This window comes from Saccopteryx bilineata, chromosome 9 (assembly GCF_036850765.1).
Source record: "Saccopteryx bilineata isolate mSacBil1 chromosome 9, mSacBil1_pri_phased_curated, whole genome shotgun sequence".
Lineage (NCBI taxonomy): Eukaryota > Metazoa > Chordata > Mammalia > Chiroptera > Emballonuridae > Saccopteryx > Saccopteryx bilineata.
In genome coordinates this window covers 17,111,860-17,128,811 of record NC_089498.1, presented here as the reverse complement: position 1 = coordinate 17,128,811, position 16,952 = coordinate 17,111,860, and the positions used below count along the sequence as shown (strand labels likewise).

General features: G+C 46.3%; 1 protein-coding gene across 1 annotated transcript; it reads right to left on the bottom strand.

Annotated features, from left to right (window-relative positions):
• Positions 1–2,559: 2,559 nt before the first annotated feature.
• Positions 2,560–15,006, bottom strand: CMTM2 (CKLF like MARVEL transmembrane domain containing 2). The gene is made up of 4 exons (XM_066244111.1): positions 14,755–15,006; positions 14,495–14,653; positions 4,242–4,343; positions 2,560–2,799 (listed from the first exon to the last, which is right to left on the bottom strand). The coding sequence occupies exons 1-4, from the start codon at positions 15,004–15,006 to the stop codon at positions 2,560–2,562; spliced, it is 753 nt and encodes a 250-aa protein (XP_066100208.1).
• Positions 15,007–16,952: the final 1,946 nt, after the last annotated feature.

The following is a 16,952-nucleotide window of genomic DNA, read 5'->3' as shown; positions in this document are numbered from 1 at the left end:
TTTACAATGAACCGCACCGATCTTAAGTATACACGTGTTTGACAAATGTATACACCTGTGTAACCAGTTCCCCCAGTGAAGGTATAAAACCTTCTCATGCCCCCAAAAGTTCCCTCATGCTTCTATGTAAGCAGTTCCTGTCCTCCACCTCCTGAGGCAAGCGCTGTTTCCATCTCTCACTATATTCTTGTTTGAACTTCATAGAAAAGGAATCACAGGGCATGTATGTCCTCCTTGTGTGTCTGGTTGCTTTCACTCAATACTATGAGAGAGTCACCATTATGAATTGAATGTTTTACTTTTATTACCGTTTACCATCATGTATCAGAAGCTTGTTTTTTGTTGCTGAGTTGTATTCTATTGTGTGAATGTAGCACAGTTGTTCTTTTAAATGTTTGGGTTCTTTTTAGCTTTTTGGCTATTATGAATATTCTAGTACATCATTGCTCTTGGCTGACTATCTGAAAGGGGAATTCTGAGTCATACAGCAGGATAAGCAAGACGGTCTGTACATTTTTTAGTTTTCCTCTAGACCAGTGGTCCCCAACCTTTTTTGGGCCACGGACCGGTTTAATGTCAGAAAATATTTTCACGGACCGGCCTTTAGGGTGGGACAGATAAATGTATCATGTGACCGAGACAAGCGTCAAGAGTGAGTCTTAGACAGATGTAACAGAGGGAATCTGGTCTTTTTTTTTTTTTTTTTTTGTATTTTTCTGAAGCTGGAAATGGGGAGAAACAGTCAGACAGACTCCCGCATGCGCCTGACCGGGATCCACCCGGCACGCCCACCAGGGGGCGACGCTCTGCCCACCAGGGGGCGATGCTCTGCCCCTCCGGGGCATTGCTCTGCCGCGACCAGAGCCACTCTAGCGCCTGGGGCAGAGGCCAAGGAGCCATCCCCAGCGCCCGGGCCATCTTTGCTCCAATGGAACCTTGGCTGTGGGAGGGGAAGAGAGAGACAGAGAGGAAGGAGGGGGGCGGGGGTGGAGAAGCAAATGGGCGCTTCTCCTATGTGCCCTGGCCAGGAATCGAACCCGGGTCCCCCGCACGCCAGGCCGACGCTCTACCGCTGAGCCAACCGGCCAGGGCGGAATCTGGTCATTTTTTAAAAATAAAACATTGTTCAGACTTAAAAATAAAACGGAAATAATGTAAGTTATTTATTCTTTCTCTGTGGAACAGTACCAAATGGCCCACGGACCGGTACTGGTCGGTCTGCAGCTCGGAGGTTGGGGACCACTGCTCTAGAATGTGAATCCCTGTCAGGGGTCCCCAAACTTTTTACACAGGGGGCCAGTTCACTGTCCCTCAGACCGTTGTAGGGTCGCCACATACAGTGCTCCTCTCACTGACCACCAATGAAAGAGGTGCCCCTTCCGGAAGTGCTGCGGGCGGCCGGATAAATGGCCTCAGGGGGCCGCATACGCCCTGCAGGCTGTAGTTTGGGGACGCCTGCTAGGTGTTTCCTCTTTTAGTAGGGTTGTCTCACCCTGCCTGGCCAGCAGGGGGTGGTGTGGGGGCTACAGAAGTGGACGTGAAGGGTAGAGGGAAGAGGGGGGAGGGGTGGGGTAGCTGCAGGGCATGGTCCCAAGTTCTAGCTCTTCCTGCTTCTCTGGACCCACCGCTGCCCCAGCTACCCATCCACCTCACCCCAGTGACAGCGGCCTCCTCCTCAGCAGCGGCAAGTGAGTCATCTCCTCCTAGTGGAAGCAGACCCTGCCACTCCGTCTTCAGGAATCCCCATGGCTCAAGTCTTGACTATGGAAGCCAAGGACCAGCTGACCCTCCCTGTCCGGCTCTCATGTTGTCCCTGGCTGAGGCCGCCCCCCCCCCCAGCCACACACACACACACACACACACACACACACACACACACACACTCGCGTCTCCTCCTAGCTCCTCACGCACGCATATGTTTGGGGTCTCACTTTCCTCTCATGAGGATGCCAGGTGGCTGGACTGCCCGGTGAGAGCGAGGCCCTGACCCAGGACCCTCCCCTGCCCCCCGTGCCCATCCTGCTCGGCCCACACTCCAGCCTGACTGGCTCTCAGAGGCCCTGAGCCCTGAGGAGGTGCCAGCACCTGCCGCCTCCCTTCCCATGAGGACCAATACTAAATGCAAAGTAGGAATCAGGAAGGCCAGAGACCTTATTCTCTCACAGCGACTACCTGGATGCTTGAAAAAATATATAAAATAAAAATATTGACGTGAACAAAACGCATCTTTTTGTTTTCCGGTTGCTCCTTTTCCTCTGGCCCCCTTGGCTGGTCAGTGTTGACAGCCAGCGTCACCCACACTTTTGGCCCCCCAGACCCTCAGTGCCTTGCCACCTGTGAGTGCCTTGGGAGGCCCAGCTCTGGCCAGGATCTCTGCGCCAAAACTTTAGGTAACTTTCGTTGAATGAACAAAAAATCTACTTAAAGAGAATTTCTTTTCCAAGCAGAGGTGGTTATTTAAGTGGAAAAGAAAATTCATTGAGAAAGAAGACAGGAAGGCCGCGGAACTACGCTCCGTTGTAAAGTGCACTGCCGTTTCCGACAGCCCGTGTCTCCGTGTCATTTCTTGTCTCCCTTCCCCTTTGGCTTGTCTGCTGCTGGTGCTTTTCCCGCAGCTTTTCCTGCCGCTTTTCCTGCCTCTGGTTTTCCGGCCTCCGGTTTTCCGGCCTCCGGTTTTCCTGCCTCTGCCTTTTGTTCAGGAGGAACTAATATGTGCCTTTTGATCTTCTTGCCTCTGAAGTGTTTTCTTTGAAGACATATATCGATTAAAGGAAAAAATGCAGCCAGAGCAATAAGGATCTGGAAAACAGAAGGAGCCTCGTTACTTTTTTTTTTTTTTTTGTATTTTTCTGAAGTTGGAAACGGGGAGGCAGTCAGACTCCCGCATGCGCCCGACCAGGATCCACCCGGCATGCCCACCAGGGGGCAATGCTCTGCCCATCTGGGGTGTTGCTCTGTTGTGACCAGAGCCACTCTAGAGCCTGAGGCAGAGGCCACATAGAGCCATCCTCAGCTCCCCGGCCAACTTTGCTCCAATGGAGCCTTGGCTGCGGGAGGGGAAGAGAGAGAGAGAGAGGAAGGAGAGGGGGAGGGGTGGAGAAGCAGATGGGCGCTTCTCCTGTGTGCCGTGGCCGGGAATCAAACCCGGGACTCCTGCACGCCAGGCCGACGCTCTACCACTGAGCCAACTGGCCAGGGCCGAGCCTCGTTACTTTTGCTTTTCATTCCTAAACTGGCATATTTCCTCCCTGGTTTCTCATTTGTAAACGGGGGCTGTAAACACCTCCCCCTGTCCTCTCAGATCAGCCCTAGAGACGGAGTTTCCCTCACCGATTGCCCTGTCATTCCACCCGCTGGTGGGATTCAAATAATTTCACAGCCAGTTCTCTGCCCTAATGACCGTTTTAAGAATAAAAAACGATATACCGAAAGGTAGCTTATTATTTCATGCATTTAATACTTAAATAAGAACAATAAAAGAGGTACCTAAAACTAGATTATGTTATGAGTTTTAAAATACTAATGAAAAAATATTAAATAATACCTGACCAAAAAACCAATAAAACTGTTACTTAAGATAATTCCATATTGTGTAACACAAAGCTGAAACAAATGATGGCTTGTCACCCCCTGGTTGGTTGGCACTTTTTCTCTTTACATTGTATGTTTGTTTACTGAAGTAACAAACGCGAGAGAATTAAAATGTATTTCATCAAAGGTATAATGAGTTTTATGAAATGAATAAATAAGTATTACAAGCATAGTTCGTCAATTTTTTTTTCACCTACGGAAGGAATGAACATTATTACAGGTGCTTAGAATACTCTGTTGCGCAGAGGAATGTTAAAAAAGAGTAAGGAATGTAAATTTGTGATTTCCACATTGGGTGGCTGCCCAGCACCCACCTTAGACAGAACCCTGATTACAAGTGCCATTTTAACAACCGGTTTGCCGAACTCAACAAAAAATTAGGTGTTGGCTCTGCCGAACTGGTGCGAACTGTCTGAACCTCACCACTGATTACTCCTGGGTCAGCAGCTACAAGTAGGAAGCCTAGACAACATCTTTATTTAAATAGCTGCTCCACTGGAAACATTTGCTAGCTTTACTTTCAAACTTTGCTTGTATCTCACGATTCTGTGAAAAGGAAAGAAGCCCCGTCCTTCAAATGAGGGAAAAGCATTCATTATTCAAAAGAAGTGGTTTCTGAACAAATAAACAACCCAACAAGAAAGACTCACCACAGCAATGAAGTAGTTCGTTGGCATGGTTGGTCGGATTTTCACAGCAAAGTACGTGACCCCCACCAGGAAAACAGTGGCGAATATGTCATTGAGAAGGTCCTGAAAGCATGGGAGAGAGGTTGGCCTGGCACAGAGCTGAGGCCCCGTTGACACCTGACCTGGCATAGCTTCCTCCAACAAGAATAATTTTCAAGTTTCTGCCTAATTAAAAAAATAAAATAAAAATGTGTGTGTGTGTGTGTGTGTGTGTGTGTGTGTGTATAATACACACCTGGCTACCTGGCTAGATGGACATACCTGTGGCCCCTCAGCTAGGCTCTTTGAATCGAGACCCAAAGCCCAGGAGACCTAACTGCCTTTTCTGTCTCCCTCTACTGCCATTTCATCTGTGAAATCACACACGTAATGGCCAGGTATGGTACCCTCCTAATACTCATTTAAATAAATGCACAGCAATCCAACTTAATGATGTCCTTCTGAGTACCACCCCAAACATCTTTCTGCTGGCAGGACCAGCTTTGGAGCTGGGGCAGGCTTTGTTGCTGGCAGGAGGCTCTGTTGGACTCTGGTCCCCATCTTTACGACAGTAACTCTTCACATCCGTGAATGTGGTAGATTTTGCCGTATTTTTAGGGTTTTCTTTGTGTTCATTAATAAAATGTTATAATCTCTATATAAAGTCATATACATCTTTGAGCAGGTTTATTCTCAGACATCCAGTAGTCTGTTGTTTTCATTTTTTTTTTTTTTTTTTTGAAAAGCCACATTTTCTTATTGGTTGTTGCTGGAATTCAGGATCACTACTGTTTTCATCTCTGGCAACACTGTGAAACTCAAAGCTAGTAATTTGACTAGATTCTCTTGGATTTTCTGAGTAGAAGATCATATGATGTGTGAGTAATGCTAGATTATTTTTCCTTTCCTAATCCATGTACCTTTGTTTTTCTTGTCACATTATACTGACTCAGATCTCTAGCAGACTGTTTTTTTTTTTTTTTAAGGGACAGAGAGGAGTCAGACAGAGGGACAGACAGACAGGAACGGAGAGAGATGAGAAGCATCAATCATCAGTTTTTTGTTGTGACACCTTAGTCGTTCATTGATTGCTTTCTCATATGTGCCTTGACTGCAGGCCTTCACCAGACCAAGTAACCCCTTGCTCGAGCCAGCGACCTTGGGTTCAAGCTGGTGAGCTTTTTTTTTTTTTTGCTCAAGCCAGATGAGCTCACTATCAAGCTGGCGACCGACCTCAGGGTCTCAAACCTGGGTCCTTCACATCCCAGTCCAACGCTCTATCCACTGTACCATCACGTGGTCAGACTCTAGCAGACTGTTGAATAAAAATGGCGATATTAGTCATCTCTAAGGAAATGATTTTATTTATTTATTTATTTTATTTATTCATTTTAGAGAGGAGAGAGAGAGAGAGAGAGAGAGAGAGAGAGAGAGAAAGAGAGAAGGGGGAGGAGCAGGAAGCACCAACTCCCATATGTGTCTTGACCAGGCAAGCCCAGGGTTTTGAACTGACGACCTCAGTGTTCCAAGTCAATGCTTTATCCACTGCACCACCACAGATCAGGTGGTAAGGAAATGCTTTTAAAGTTTTACCATGAAATGAAATGTTTATTGTAGGTCTGGGTAGATACCTATTTTTAGGATAAGGAAGTTCCCTTTTTTCCTAGTTTGCTCAGAGTTTTCTAAAAATAAGTATTGACTATTACTACATAGTTTTCAGCAACTAGCTTATGAGATGATGAAATGGTTTTCACCTATAAATGAAAGATGGAGAATGATACGAACAGAGTCTTGAAAACCAAACCATCTTTACATTCCTGGCACATACCCTGCTTGATCATGATGTCTTGCTTCCTTATATAAATATATTGCTGGATTCAGTTTACTAATATTTTATTGAGGATTTTATGGCTACTTTTTTTTAAACATCTTTAATAATTTTTATTTATTCATTTTAGAGAAGACAGAGAGAGAGAGAGAGAGAGAGAGAGAGTTAGGGAGAGAGAGGGGGGAGGAGCAGGAAGCATCAACTCCCATATGTGCCTTGACCAGGCAAGCCCAGGGTTTTGAACCGGTGACCTCAGCATTCCAGGTCAACGCTTGATCCACTGCGCCACCACAGGTCAGGATTTATGGCTACTTTTAAAATAAGACAGGCCTAGCCTGACCAGGCGGTGGCGCAGTGGATAGAGCGTTAGACTGGGATGCGGAAAACCCAGGTTCGAGACTCCAAGGTTGCCAGTTTGAGCACGGGCTCATCTGGCTTGAGCAAAAAGCTCGCCAGCTTGGACCCAAGGTCGCTGGCTCGAGCAAGGGGTTACTCGGTCTGCTGAAGGCCCATGGTCAAGGCACATATGAGAAAGCAATCAATGAACAACTAAGGTGTCGCAATGTGCAACGAAAAACTAATGATTGATACTTCTCATCTCTCCGTTCCTGTCTGTCTGTTCCTGTCTATCCCTCTCTCTGACTCTCTCTCTGTCTCTGTAAAAAAATAAAAAATAAGCCTGACTAGGCGGTGGCGCAGTGGATAAAGCGTGGGTCTGGGATGCGGAGGACCAAGGTTTGAGACCCCAAGGTCGCCAGCTTGAGCGAGGGCTCATCTGGTTTGAGCAGTGCTCACCAGAGCTTGGACCCAAGGTCGCTGGCTAGAGCACGGGGTTACTCGGTCTGCTGAAGATCCGCAGTCAAGGCACATATGAGAAAGCAATCAATGAATAACTAACTAAGGTGTCGCAAGGAAAAACTAATGATTGATGCTTCTCATCTCTCTCCATTCCTGTCTGTCTGTCCCTATCTATCCCTCTCTCTGACTCTCTCTCTGTCTCTGTAAAAAAAATAAATAATAAATAAATAAATAAATAAATAAACCAAGTAATAGAGTGAGATAACTAGATCACCATCAGGATTTAAAGCTGGTGCCATAGTTTATAACCTATACCAAAATGACTCCAGATGAATCAAAAGATTTAAATGTAAAACGTTAAACATGGAAAAATTACTTTGTAACCTGTTTTTCTATTTCTTTTTGTGTTAATTTTTTGTAAGTTATTCTTTTTCTAGGAAATTAACTATCTAAACTAGTTATTATTTATTGCCGTAAAGGTTTACATTTTCCCTGAGATCTTTAAAAGCTTTTGATCTTTATACTAATATTTTGTTTCTTTCTTGAGAAATACTTGGGATCTATCTACTTTATTAGTCTTTTCGAAGAACTAGGTATTTGGTCTGATTATGTATGTTTCTTTCCCCTACATTAATTTTAGTTCTGATCTTTGGAATTGCCTTCTTAAGTCCATTATTTTGTTTTCCTTTGGTACCTTGAGATAGACACTTGAATTGTTCATTTTTAGTCTTCTTTCCTAATTATATATATTTGAATTTGAATTATTCAGTAGTATTCTACAGGTAGTATTTGCAAATACCACATATAGCTAAGTTCCCATATGTTTAGGAAAAACATTAAATTCCCCACCTGCAAACACATGGGGATTTAGTTACATTTTACTGATTGATTTCTAATTAAATTGCATGGAAAATAAAGAAGATAGTCTTATGATATCAGTTTCTTGTTATTTGTTTACATTTTCTTTGTGGTAGTAAGGACATAATTTTAATGATTGTTCTAAGTGTGCTTGAAAAGAATATATAGCCTGTTACTGTTTGGCATAGGGGTCTATATGTTCTAAATTTTGGTAGATAAGGCTATCAAAAAATGCTTTAATATGCTTATGGAGGCATATTAAAATCTCCCATTATGCTTGTCTTGGACTATATTGTTAGGTAGATATAAGTTCAGAATTGCTCCAGGTAATGGTTTTTTTTATATACCTTTTTGATTTTTAATTTAAAATTTTTTATTGACTTTAGAGAGAGAGAAAGAGAAGAATGGGGGGGGGAATAGAGAGAAAGATTGATGTGTTTTTCCACTTATTTATGCATTAATTGGTTGATTCTTGTATGTACCCTGATATTGAACACACAATCTTGGCATGATGGAATGATGCTCTAACTAACTGAACTACCAGGTCAGTGTATATACCTTTTTAAAAACATAAAATTGGTGTCATCTGGTATGAAAGTTATGCCATCTATCTTTCAGTTAGTATTTCCCCATCTCTTACAAACTTTCTTCACATGCCTTGTAATTTAGCATATTGCTGAATTAAAAAAATCTATTCCTGCCTTGGCCAGTTGGCTCAGTGGTAAGCATCAGTCCAATGTGTGGATGTCCTAGGTGTGATTCCTGGTCAAGGTACAGAGGAGAGGCACCCATCTGCTTCTCCACCCTTCCCCATCTAACTTTCTCTCTCTTTTTACCTCCCGCAGCCATGGCTCAATTGGAGCGAGTTGGCCCCTGGCACTGAGGATGGCTCCATGGTTTCCACCTCAGATGCTAAGAAAAGCTCGGTTGCTAAGCAACAGATCAATGCCCCAGATGGGCAGAGCATTGCCCCCTAGTGGACTTGCCAGATGGATTCTGGTCAGGGTTCCAGCAGGATTCTGTCTCTGCCTCCCCTCCTCTCACTGAATTATAAATAAATAAAATAAATATCTATTCTTGCCCTGGCTGGATAGCTTGGTTGGTTAGAGCATAAACTCGAAGCTCAGAGGTTGCCGGTTCAATTCTCAGTGCACATACAGGAACAGATGTTTGTGTCTCTTTTGCTCTCTCCCTTCCTCTCTCTAAAATCAATAAAACCAACATTTAAATGAAGAATATAGTCTATATCATCATTTCTGATATATTTGGATATATGTCTACCATTTTATTTTATTTTTTTCTTATTAATATATACTACACATATTCCTTTTTATTTTCTCCTTCTATTTGACCCCTTCCCCTCAACAGATCTGATGTCATATATTCTGGAATTCTACTCTTCAGCAGAATATAGTGTAATTTTTGTTTTCCAGTATTTTTCTGAAGTGAGAAGCTGGGAGGCAGAGAGACAGACTCCTGCCTGCTCCCAACCAGGATCCACCTGGCATGCCCACTAGGGGGCAATGCTCTGCCCATCTGGGGCATTGCTCCATTGCAACCAGAGCTATTCTAGGGCACCTGAGGTGGAGGCCATGGAGCCATCCTCAGCGCCCAGGCCAGCGTTGTTCCAGTGGAGCCTTGGCTGCTGGAGGGGAAGAGAGACATAGAGAGGAAGGAGAGGGAGAAGGGTGCTTCTGTGTGCCCCGGCTGGGAATTGAACCCTGGACATCCACATGTTGGGCCTACGCTCTCCCATTGAGCCAACCAGCCAGGATTTAGTATAATGTTTTAATATGTTAATGTTTGTGTCCTAATCCATCCCCTAACACCCAAATCAAGGACTTTTAATTCTGATCATATACAGCCACTGTGGTCTTACATGTTATTTTGTTGCTATTCTTCAGTTCCACCTGTTTTAGGCTTCTCTCCCCAAAATAAGTTATTAATATATATTAAATAACTCTTTTCTCTTATTATTTAGGTCAATCCGTAAGCTCACTAGGTTTCTTGCTTACTGTTTCTTCTTCACATTGCAAACATTTCTTTCAGTTTAATTTCTTTCTTTCTGAAGTACACCTTTTCTGGTTCTTTCAGTGAAGGTCAGTAAATGTAAATTCTTTTGTTTTTTGTCTAAAAGTGTTTTCATTTCACTCTTTCCAGTTCACTCTTCAAAGAAATTATTCCATTGCTTTCTGGCCACTCTCATTGCTGTTGAAAACTAGGAAGTCAGCCTAATAGTTTGAGTGGGTTTTTTTTAAAGATAAATGATCTTTCTCTTGGTTTTTATTTAAAATTTTCTTTGTCTCTGGTGATCAGTAGTGCCTTTCTGACATGTCTAGGTGTAGTTTTGTTTTTATTTATTGACCTTGGTACCTCTCTGAGACTTTTCATCTTTTATTTTTATTTATTTATTTTTACAGAGACAGAGAGAGAGTCAAGAGAGGGATAGACAGGGACAGACAGACAGGAACGGAGAGAGATGAGAAGCATCAATCATTAGTTTTCTTTGTGACACCTTAGTTGTTCATTGATTGCTTTTTCATATGTGCCTTGACCATGAGCCTTCAGCAGACCGAGTAACCCCTTGCTCGAGCCAGCGACCTTGGGTCCAAGCTGGTGAGCTTTTGCTCAAACCAGATGAGCTCATGCTCAAGCTGGCGACCTTGGGGTCTCAAACCTGGGTCCTCTGTATTCAAGTCCGTCGCTCTATCCACTGCGCCACCGCCTGGTCAGGCTTATCTTTTATTAAATCTGATATTGAGATTACCACCTCAGCTCTTTTTCTTTTTTTAAGATTTTACTGATTGATTTTAGAGAGAGGAGAGAGGGAGAAGTGGGGGGCAGGAAGCCTCAATTAGTAGTTGCTTCTATTATGCGCCTTAACTGGGAGGGGTTTCAAACCAGCAACCTCAGTATTCCAGGTCAACGCTCTATCCTCTGTGTCACCACAGGCCAGGCATTAGCTCTTTTTTGGTAACTGTTTGCTTGGATTATCTTCTTCGATTTTTACTTTTAACCTATTTGTATCTTTTGGTCTAAAGTGCATTTCTTGTGATCCTCATATGGTGGGATTATGGCTATTTTAATCCATTATGATAATCTGTGTGTGTGTTTTCCCTTGTTTCAGGTGACTATGATTAAATAAAATATATATATAAATCTTCTAATGCTTTTGGCAAATTCTATGCAGAAGGCTACTTCAGCCCTGAGAAAGCTCTAAGGCAGGTGAAACAAAGACAGTTCCCAAGCCAGTCCCTCAGGGCGCCACCATGATTCTTTGATAACAAGGTCTGTGCTGTTCTCTTTGCCACCAACAAAGAAGGTGGCCAGGAATGTGGCTGTTGTCTTCATGGCCACTGAGAAGCTGGAGTGTGAGGGATGTCAGGCATGTAAGTTCAAGTGCTACAACGTTTTCTAAACCAAAATTGAACAGCTGATTTCTTCATTAAGCATTCCCCTGGTTATTGTTTTTTTAAAAATTAAATTCGAGAGTTTAAAAAGTTGGTTCTGACAGCTTTGACAGCCTCGTCATTGCTTTAGTGGAGGGACAGAGCTCTAAAGTCCCTTACTCTGCCGTTTTTAGTGCTGTTGCTCATTAAATCTGGAGGGTTTTGAGTTATCACTTTGGGTGTTTCCTCCCCTCCATTCCCTGGAGTGTCTTCTGGATCTATTAGGCTTATAATAGGCTTTCTCATTCCATAGTCTTTGTCTCAATTTCTTTCATATTTTCTTTCTTTAACTCTTAGTGCCGTAATTTTCCACATCCTTCAGTTCACTAACTCTCCAGCTTTGTCTGATACGCTTTTTAACCCATCATTGACATTTTCATTTCAATAACTGTAGTATGTTTAATTCTAGACACTATATATTGTATTTTAAAAAAGTTCTGTCTATTCTGCACTCATAATATCTCATTCTTTTCTCAGGGCTCTTATTTATGTGGTTAATAATTTATTTATTTATTTATTTATTTATTTATTTATTTATTTATTTATTTTTTCATTTTTCTGAAGTTGGAAACAGGGAGAGACAGTCAGACAGACTCCTGCATGCGCCCGACCGGGATCCACCCGGCACACCCACCAGGGGCGACGCTCTGCCCACCAGGGGGCGATGCTCTGCCCATCCTGGGCGTCGCCATATTGCGACCAGAGCCACTCTAGCGCCTGAGGCAGAGGCCACAGAGCCATCCCCAGCGCCCGGGCCATCTTTGCTCCAATGGAGCCTTGGCTGCGGGAGGGGAAGAGAGAGACAGAGAGGAAAGCGCGGCGGAGGGGTGGAGAAGCAAATGGGCGCTTCTCCTGTGTGCCCTGGCCGGGAATCGAACCCGGGTCCTCCGCACGCTAGGCCGACGCTCTACCGCTGAGCCAACCGGCCAGGGCTATGTGGTTAATAATTTAAAATATACTACCTATTTTCTGAAAGTTTGTTCAGTAGCTTATATAAATATTTTCAGTGTTCTAATACTCCCATTTGTTATGTTTGCTGATTATTGATTCTTAGCCATGGGTATTTAAAAATGTTCTGTAAACTTTTAAATTATTTTTATTTAAAAATTTTTTTTAATTGATTTGAGACAGACAGGAAGGGAGAGAGCAAGGGAGGAGAGAGATGAGAAGTATCAACTCATAGTTGCATCACTTTAGTTGTTCATCGCTTCTCATGCGTGCCTTGACCGGGGGTGGCTGTAGTCAAGCCAGTGACCTTGTGCTCAAATCAGTAACCTTTGGGCTCAAACTGGCAAGCCTGTACTCAAGTGGGCAACCTACGGGTTTTAAATTGGGGGCCTCAGTGTCCCAGATTGATGCTCTGTCCACTGCACCACCATTGCTCAGGCAACATTTTGTAGTTTTGAACTGTGAATTCATTTTTGACAAGTCCCCTCCCCCAACACCCATCCTGTGAGAATCTCTTTAGGCTTTGATTGTGATTTGTATTTGTTTCTGTCAGTAGTTCCATGGATATCATCAGAATATCATCAAATTGAGATCAAGGCCTGACCTGTGGTGGCGCAGTGGATAAAGCGTCAACCTGGAAATGCTGAGGTCGCCGGTTCAAAACCCTGGGCTTGCCTGGTCAAGGCACATATGGGAGTTGATGCTTTCTGCTCCTCCCCCCCTTCTCTCTCTCTCTCTCTCTCTCTCTCTCTCTCCCTTCTCTATAATGAATAAAAAAAATCTTTATAAAAAATTGAGATCAATTTTCATGCTAATTCAAAGGCATTATGTTTTCTAGGCTGAAGATAGTAAAAGTTCAAACCAAATCTATATAAAGTTCAGGCTCCAGATTTCTGTTTCTCAAGGTGGTCTTTTTCGTTTTTCCCACTCAAAGCTCAGGTGGAGATGAACATGCTTTCTTGCTTTCTTGTTCCTGCCTGGGGGAAAGCTTATCTCGGTCTTCTCGCCAGGGTGTAGTCTTTGCAGGGTGCTGGCTTTAGGCAGGGTTCTCAGTTCTAAATCCCCACTTGGCTTGGGCCAAGGTCTCATCTCCTAAATTGAGAGTGGATGAAGATCCATACTCCCGGTTCCTGCGCTGACACCTTGTGAGCCATCCCCACCCCTACACCGGCGGCTTATTCGAACACCTCCCATTACCTGGGTCACCGCCCTTTCTCTTTTGCCAGCTCAGTCATTCAGCGACAGCGACGGTGGCTGCATTTCCCCCTAGTAGTTTAGGGAAGTGCAGCAGAGGGATTTTCAGTGTTCAGAGATTTCATCCTGCTGTAATTACACATGTCTTCTCTCAAGCTTCTTGGCTGGGAGCTTGCTCTTTGCCTGTCTCTCTCCTTTGTCTTCTGCTTATCCTTTTCCCAAGACGCTTATTGGCCCCCTTTCTCCTTTTTTTCTATAGGGGGGTCCTCACATACCTCATAGAGACCTGTGGATCTCCAGACCCTAACTATTAACTTTTTACAAGCTGGCAGGACAGAGTGTAGTTAAGGACTCAGATTCTACAGACAAAGCTGGGTTTGAATCTTTTTTCTGCCACTTTCTGGCTGAGTTATTTGGGGGGCAAGTTACTTGGCCATTCTGAGTCCCTTTCATGTGTGCAGTGAGTGAAGCAGTCAGCACAGGACTGCGGAGGCATGCCGTGCTCGTGCCATGAATGCGGGGCCTTGGGCCTGGCGCGGGGCAGGTGTGGCTGTGCTCTGGGACTACCAGGTCATTGGCAGGCAGTCAAATCCATGAGCCCTCAAGCACATTGTCAAGCACTTTACGTTCACTCCTCAGGAACAATCACAAAAGTATTACTGTCCTCATGTCACAAATGAGTATACAGAGGCTAGACGGGGTTGGATAACTTGCCCAGTCCTATTCCAGTGGACAACTGTTTTGGGCTGAACATCTTTCTGGGTGGAACATCCTTTAGAAGTGATTTTTAAAAAATTCTCACTTTATTCTACTGATTCATGGGAAGATTGCTTTTCTTTGAATTCTGGGGATGGGGTACCTTCTGGTTACCCAGGCAAATGGGAGCTGGTACAGCAGTTGAGAGAAACAGGTAGTTGCTATACCTGCCCTCCCCCCAAGTAGAGCAAACCCTCAGGAGAGCAAAGACCACAAGTTTTGACTAGGTGGGTAAGAAGCTTCTGCCCCCAAGCTGGGCTTTTTGGGAGCCTTTTAAAACATAAATTCAGCTGCCTCTACCCCAGCCCCAGCCTGGGCACAGATGTGAGAGGTGAGGCATGTCTCTCTGCTAACACTGGTGACTGCACCCCCGCCTCTAGCACGCCCCACTGTCCCTCACTTACAGCAATGGGCCACAGGATGAAGGGCATGTATCTCTGGATGGCGAAGGTGTAGATAATAGTGAAGAAGGTGAAGATGGATATTTCCATGGTGAGGACTAGAGTCAGGAGAGGGTGCACGGGGGTTCCCGTGAACATGACCATCGCAGCTATTAGGAAGGCCTGCCGGGAAACATGTGACTGAGCCCCTCTGGGTCCCTTTGGAACCCACTCCTCCCTCTTTTGTCTTTGGGCCCCCTCCCAGGGATTCCTGGCCAACTTACCAAGCTCAGGATCTTGACCTCCGCATGCCCCATAGTCCAGAACTCTCTGTTGCTGTCCTTTAATTCCCACTTATAGCGGCGACACCCCTTTCTCGTGCCCACTTCATTCTTGGGCTGTAATGACTTTTGCTTTGGCTGTGCCTCAGCCTCCTTTTCATCTTTCTGGTCCTGGGGTGTGGCAGCTGCAGGAGGGGGAGGGGGGGCCGCAGCTGGCGCCGCCCCTCCTTTGCCCTTTTTGCCTTTGTCTGCCATACTTGCGTGGGGTTTTTCAGCTTCTCACGGCCTGCCCAGTTTCTTCTGCTGCCCCTGGACAGGCCTGGTCTTTGAGCAGCCTGGTGCCAACCGACTTGCTCAGAGGCCACACTCAATCAACGGCCAAATCCCCGAAGCCAACGCTTGGCACCCTCTCCACGCGCATTCCTTCTCACCGCGCGAATGTCACTACCGCACAGGGCTGGCCCATCTCACCGCGAGGATCCCACAGCTGCCAAGTCGCCCCGCCCCCCGCCCCCCCCCCCGCAGGAGGCCCCGCCCACCTTCCGGGCCCACCACCCGGACTCTACCTCCGCCTGGAGCGCCCCCCTCACTGTTTGGTGTGGCCTTGCCAGGTGGCCCCAGGGTTGGGTTGGCTGGAACCAGGGCAGGGTCAAGGGCCTCGCGGTGGCCTCCTGGGATGGCCGTGCCCAGTGCTCCACAGGGCGCACCGACTGGTGCAGGAAAATATAACTCGACTTTTACACAAGGCAACACGTGGAAGCAGAAGTGTTCCCTACTCAGCAGCCCTGATTTTATGATCACATGTGGGCTGAAATGGGTGACAGCATGTGAGCTCAGTGGTGGGAGGAGTGGGAGGGTGGGGCAGTCTTTTTTGCTCGCGGTGGTGCCTGCGACGGTGCCCGTGATGGTGCCCGCGATGGTGCCCGTGACGGTGTCCGCGATGGTGCCCGTGACGGTGCCCGCAATGGTGTCAATGACGGTGCCTGTGATGGTGCCTCTGGCGGTGCCCGCGACGGTGCCCACGATGGTGTCAATGACAGTGCCTGCGATGGTGCCTCTGGCAGTGCCCGCGACGGTGCCCACGATGGTGTCAATGACGGTGCCTGCGATGGTGCCTCTGGTGGTGCCTGCGATGGTGCCTCTGGCGGTGCCCGCGATGGTGTCAATGACGGTGCCTGCGATGGTGCCTCTGGTGGTGCCCGCGACGGTGCTTGCGATGGTGCCTCTGGCGGTGCCCCTGTGAATGCCAGAGAGGGTGCCCGGGAGGGTGAAGAGGTGAGCACTTTCATGAGTTCCTTAGCAGACTCTGGGGTGGGTTGTGCGGGGGCTGGGGAGGAACTGGTTTTGACTCCGATTCCCAGAACTTTTTTCATGTTATTTCTCATCTTCTTGGTGACTACAGTCGCTTCGATGAGACACACGATTGCCGCCGTGAGACACAGGGACTGTCAGACACAAGACCATATGTGGGAAGGCAAAGCAGGTTATTATGGCTCAGAAGCAACCTGTCTCCCTTATCCCCATCCCAGGATGTGGTGGCCTCTTGTCCCTCTCTGACCCTCCACTGTCTGCGCTGGCCCTTTCTGCCATTCCCAGAGAAAGGAATTTTGGAAATGGTGGGTTCTGCTGCTACATAGTATTGACTTTACCTCATTCCTAAAGCACCAGGAAAGGACCACAGAAAGGTCTTAGGAGGCTCCAGGGGGGGTTGGGGTCCTGAAGTGGCCCTTTGTGGACTGGACTCTTGAGCTAAGTTTGAAAGGGCAGGAAGGAGTTCCCAAGAGACCAGCCGGGAGGAGGAGAACTCCAGGTACTGGCCTGGGGTCTCCAAGGAATCTGGTGTGGCTGAGATCTCTGGAGCCATTGTGGGGGGCACAGTTGAGTCCAGGGAGGCGCAGGACCTGGGACGTTGTCAAGAGGAGAGGTCAGGTGTCCACTCAGAAAGCCCACTTGCTGAATGGAGAGGTGATTAGAGCATGAGCCAGGCTGGAGGCAGGAGGACCAGTGGGGGTTGGGGTGGGGGCTTCTGCCATCCAGGTAGGAATGGACACCAGGGGTGGGGGCCTCTGGGAGAAGGGTTGGTGGCTGAGTTAGCAGATGAGGACCAGCTCTAGTCTGCTTTGGATATTTCTCTTTCTGCTCACTTAATCCCTGGTTGCTGACTAAACTTTTGCTAGGTAGGTCTTGCCCCCTCCAATCTG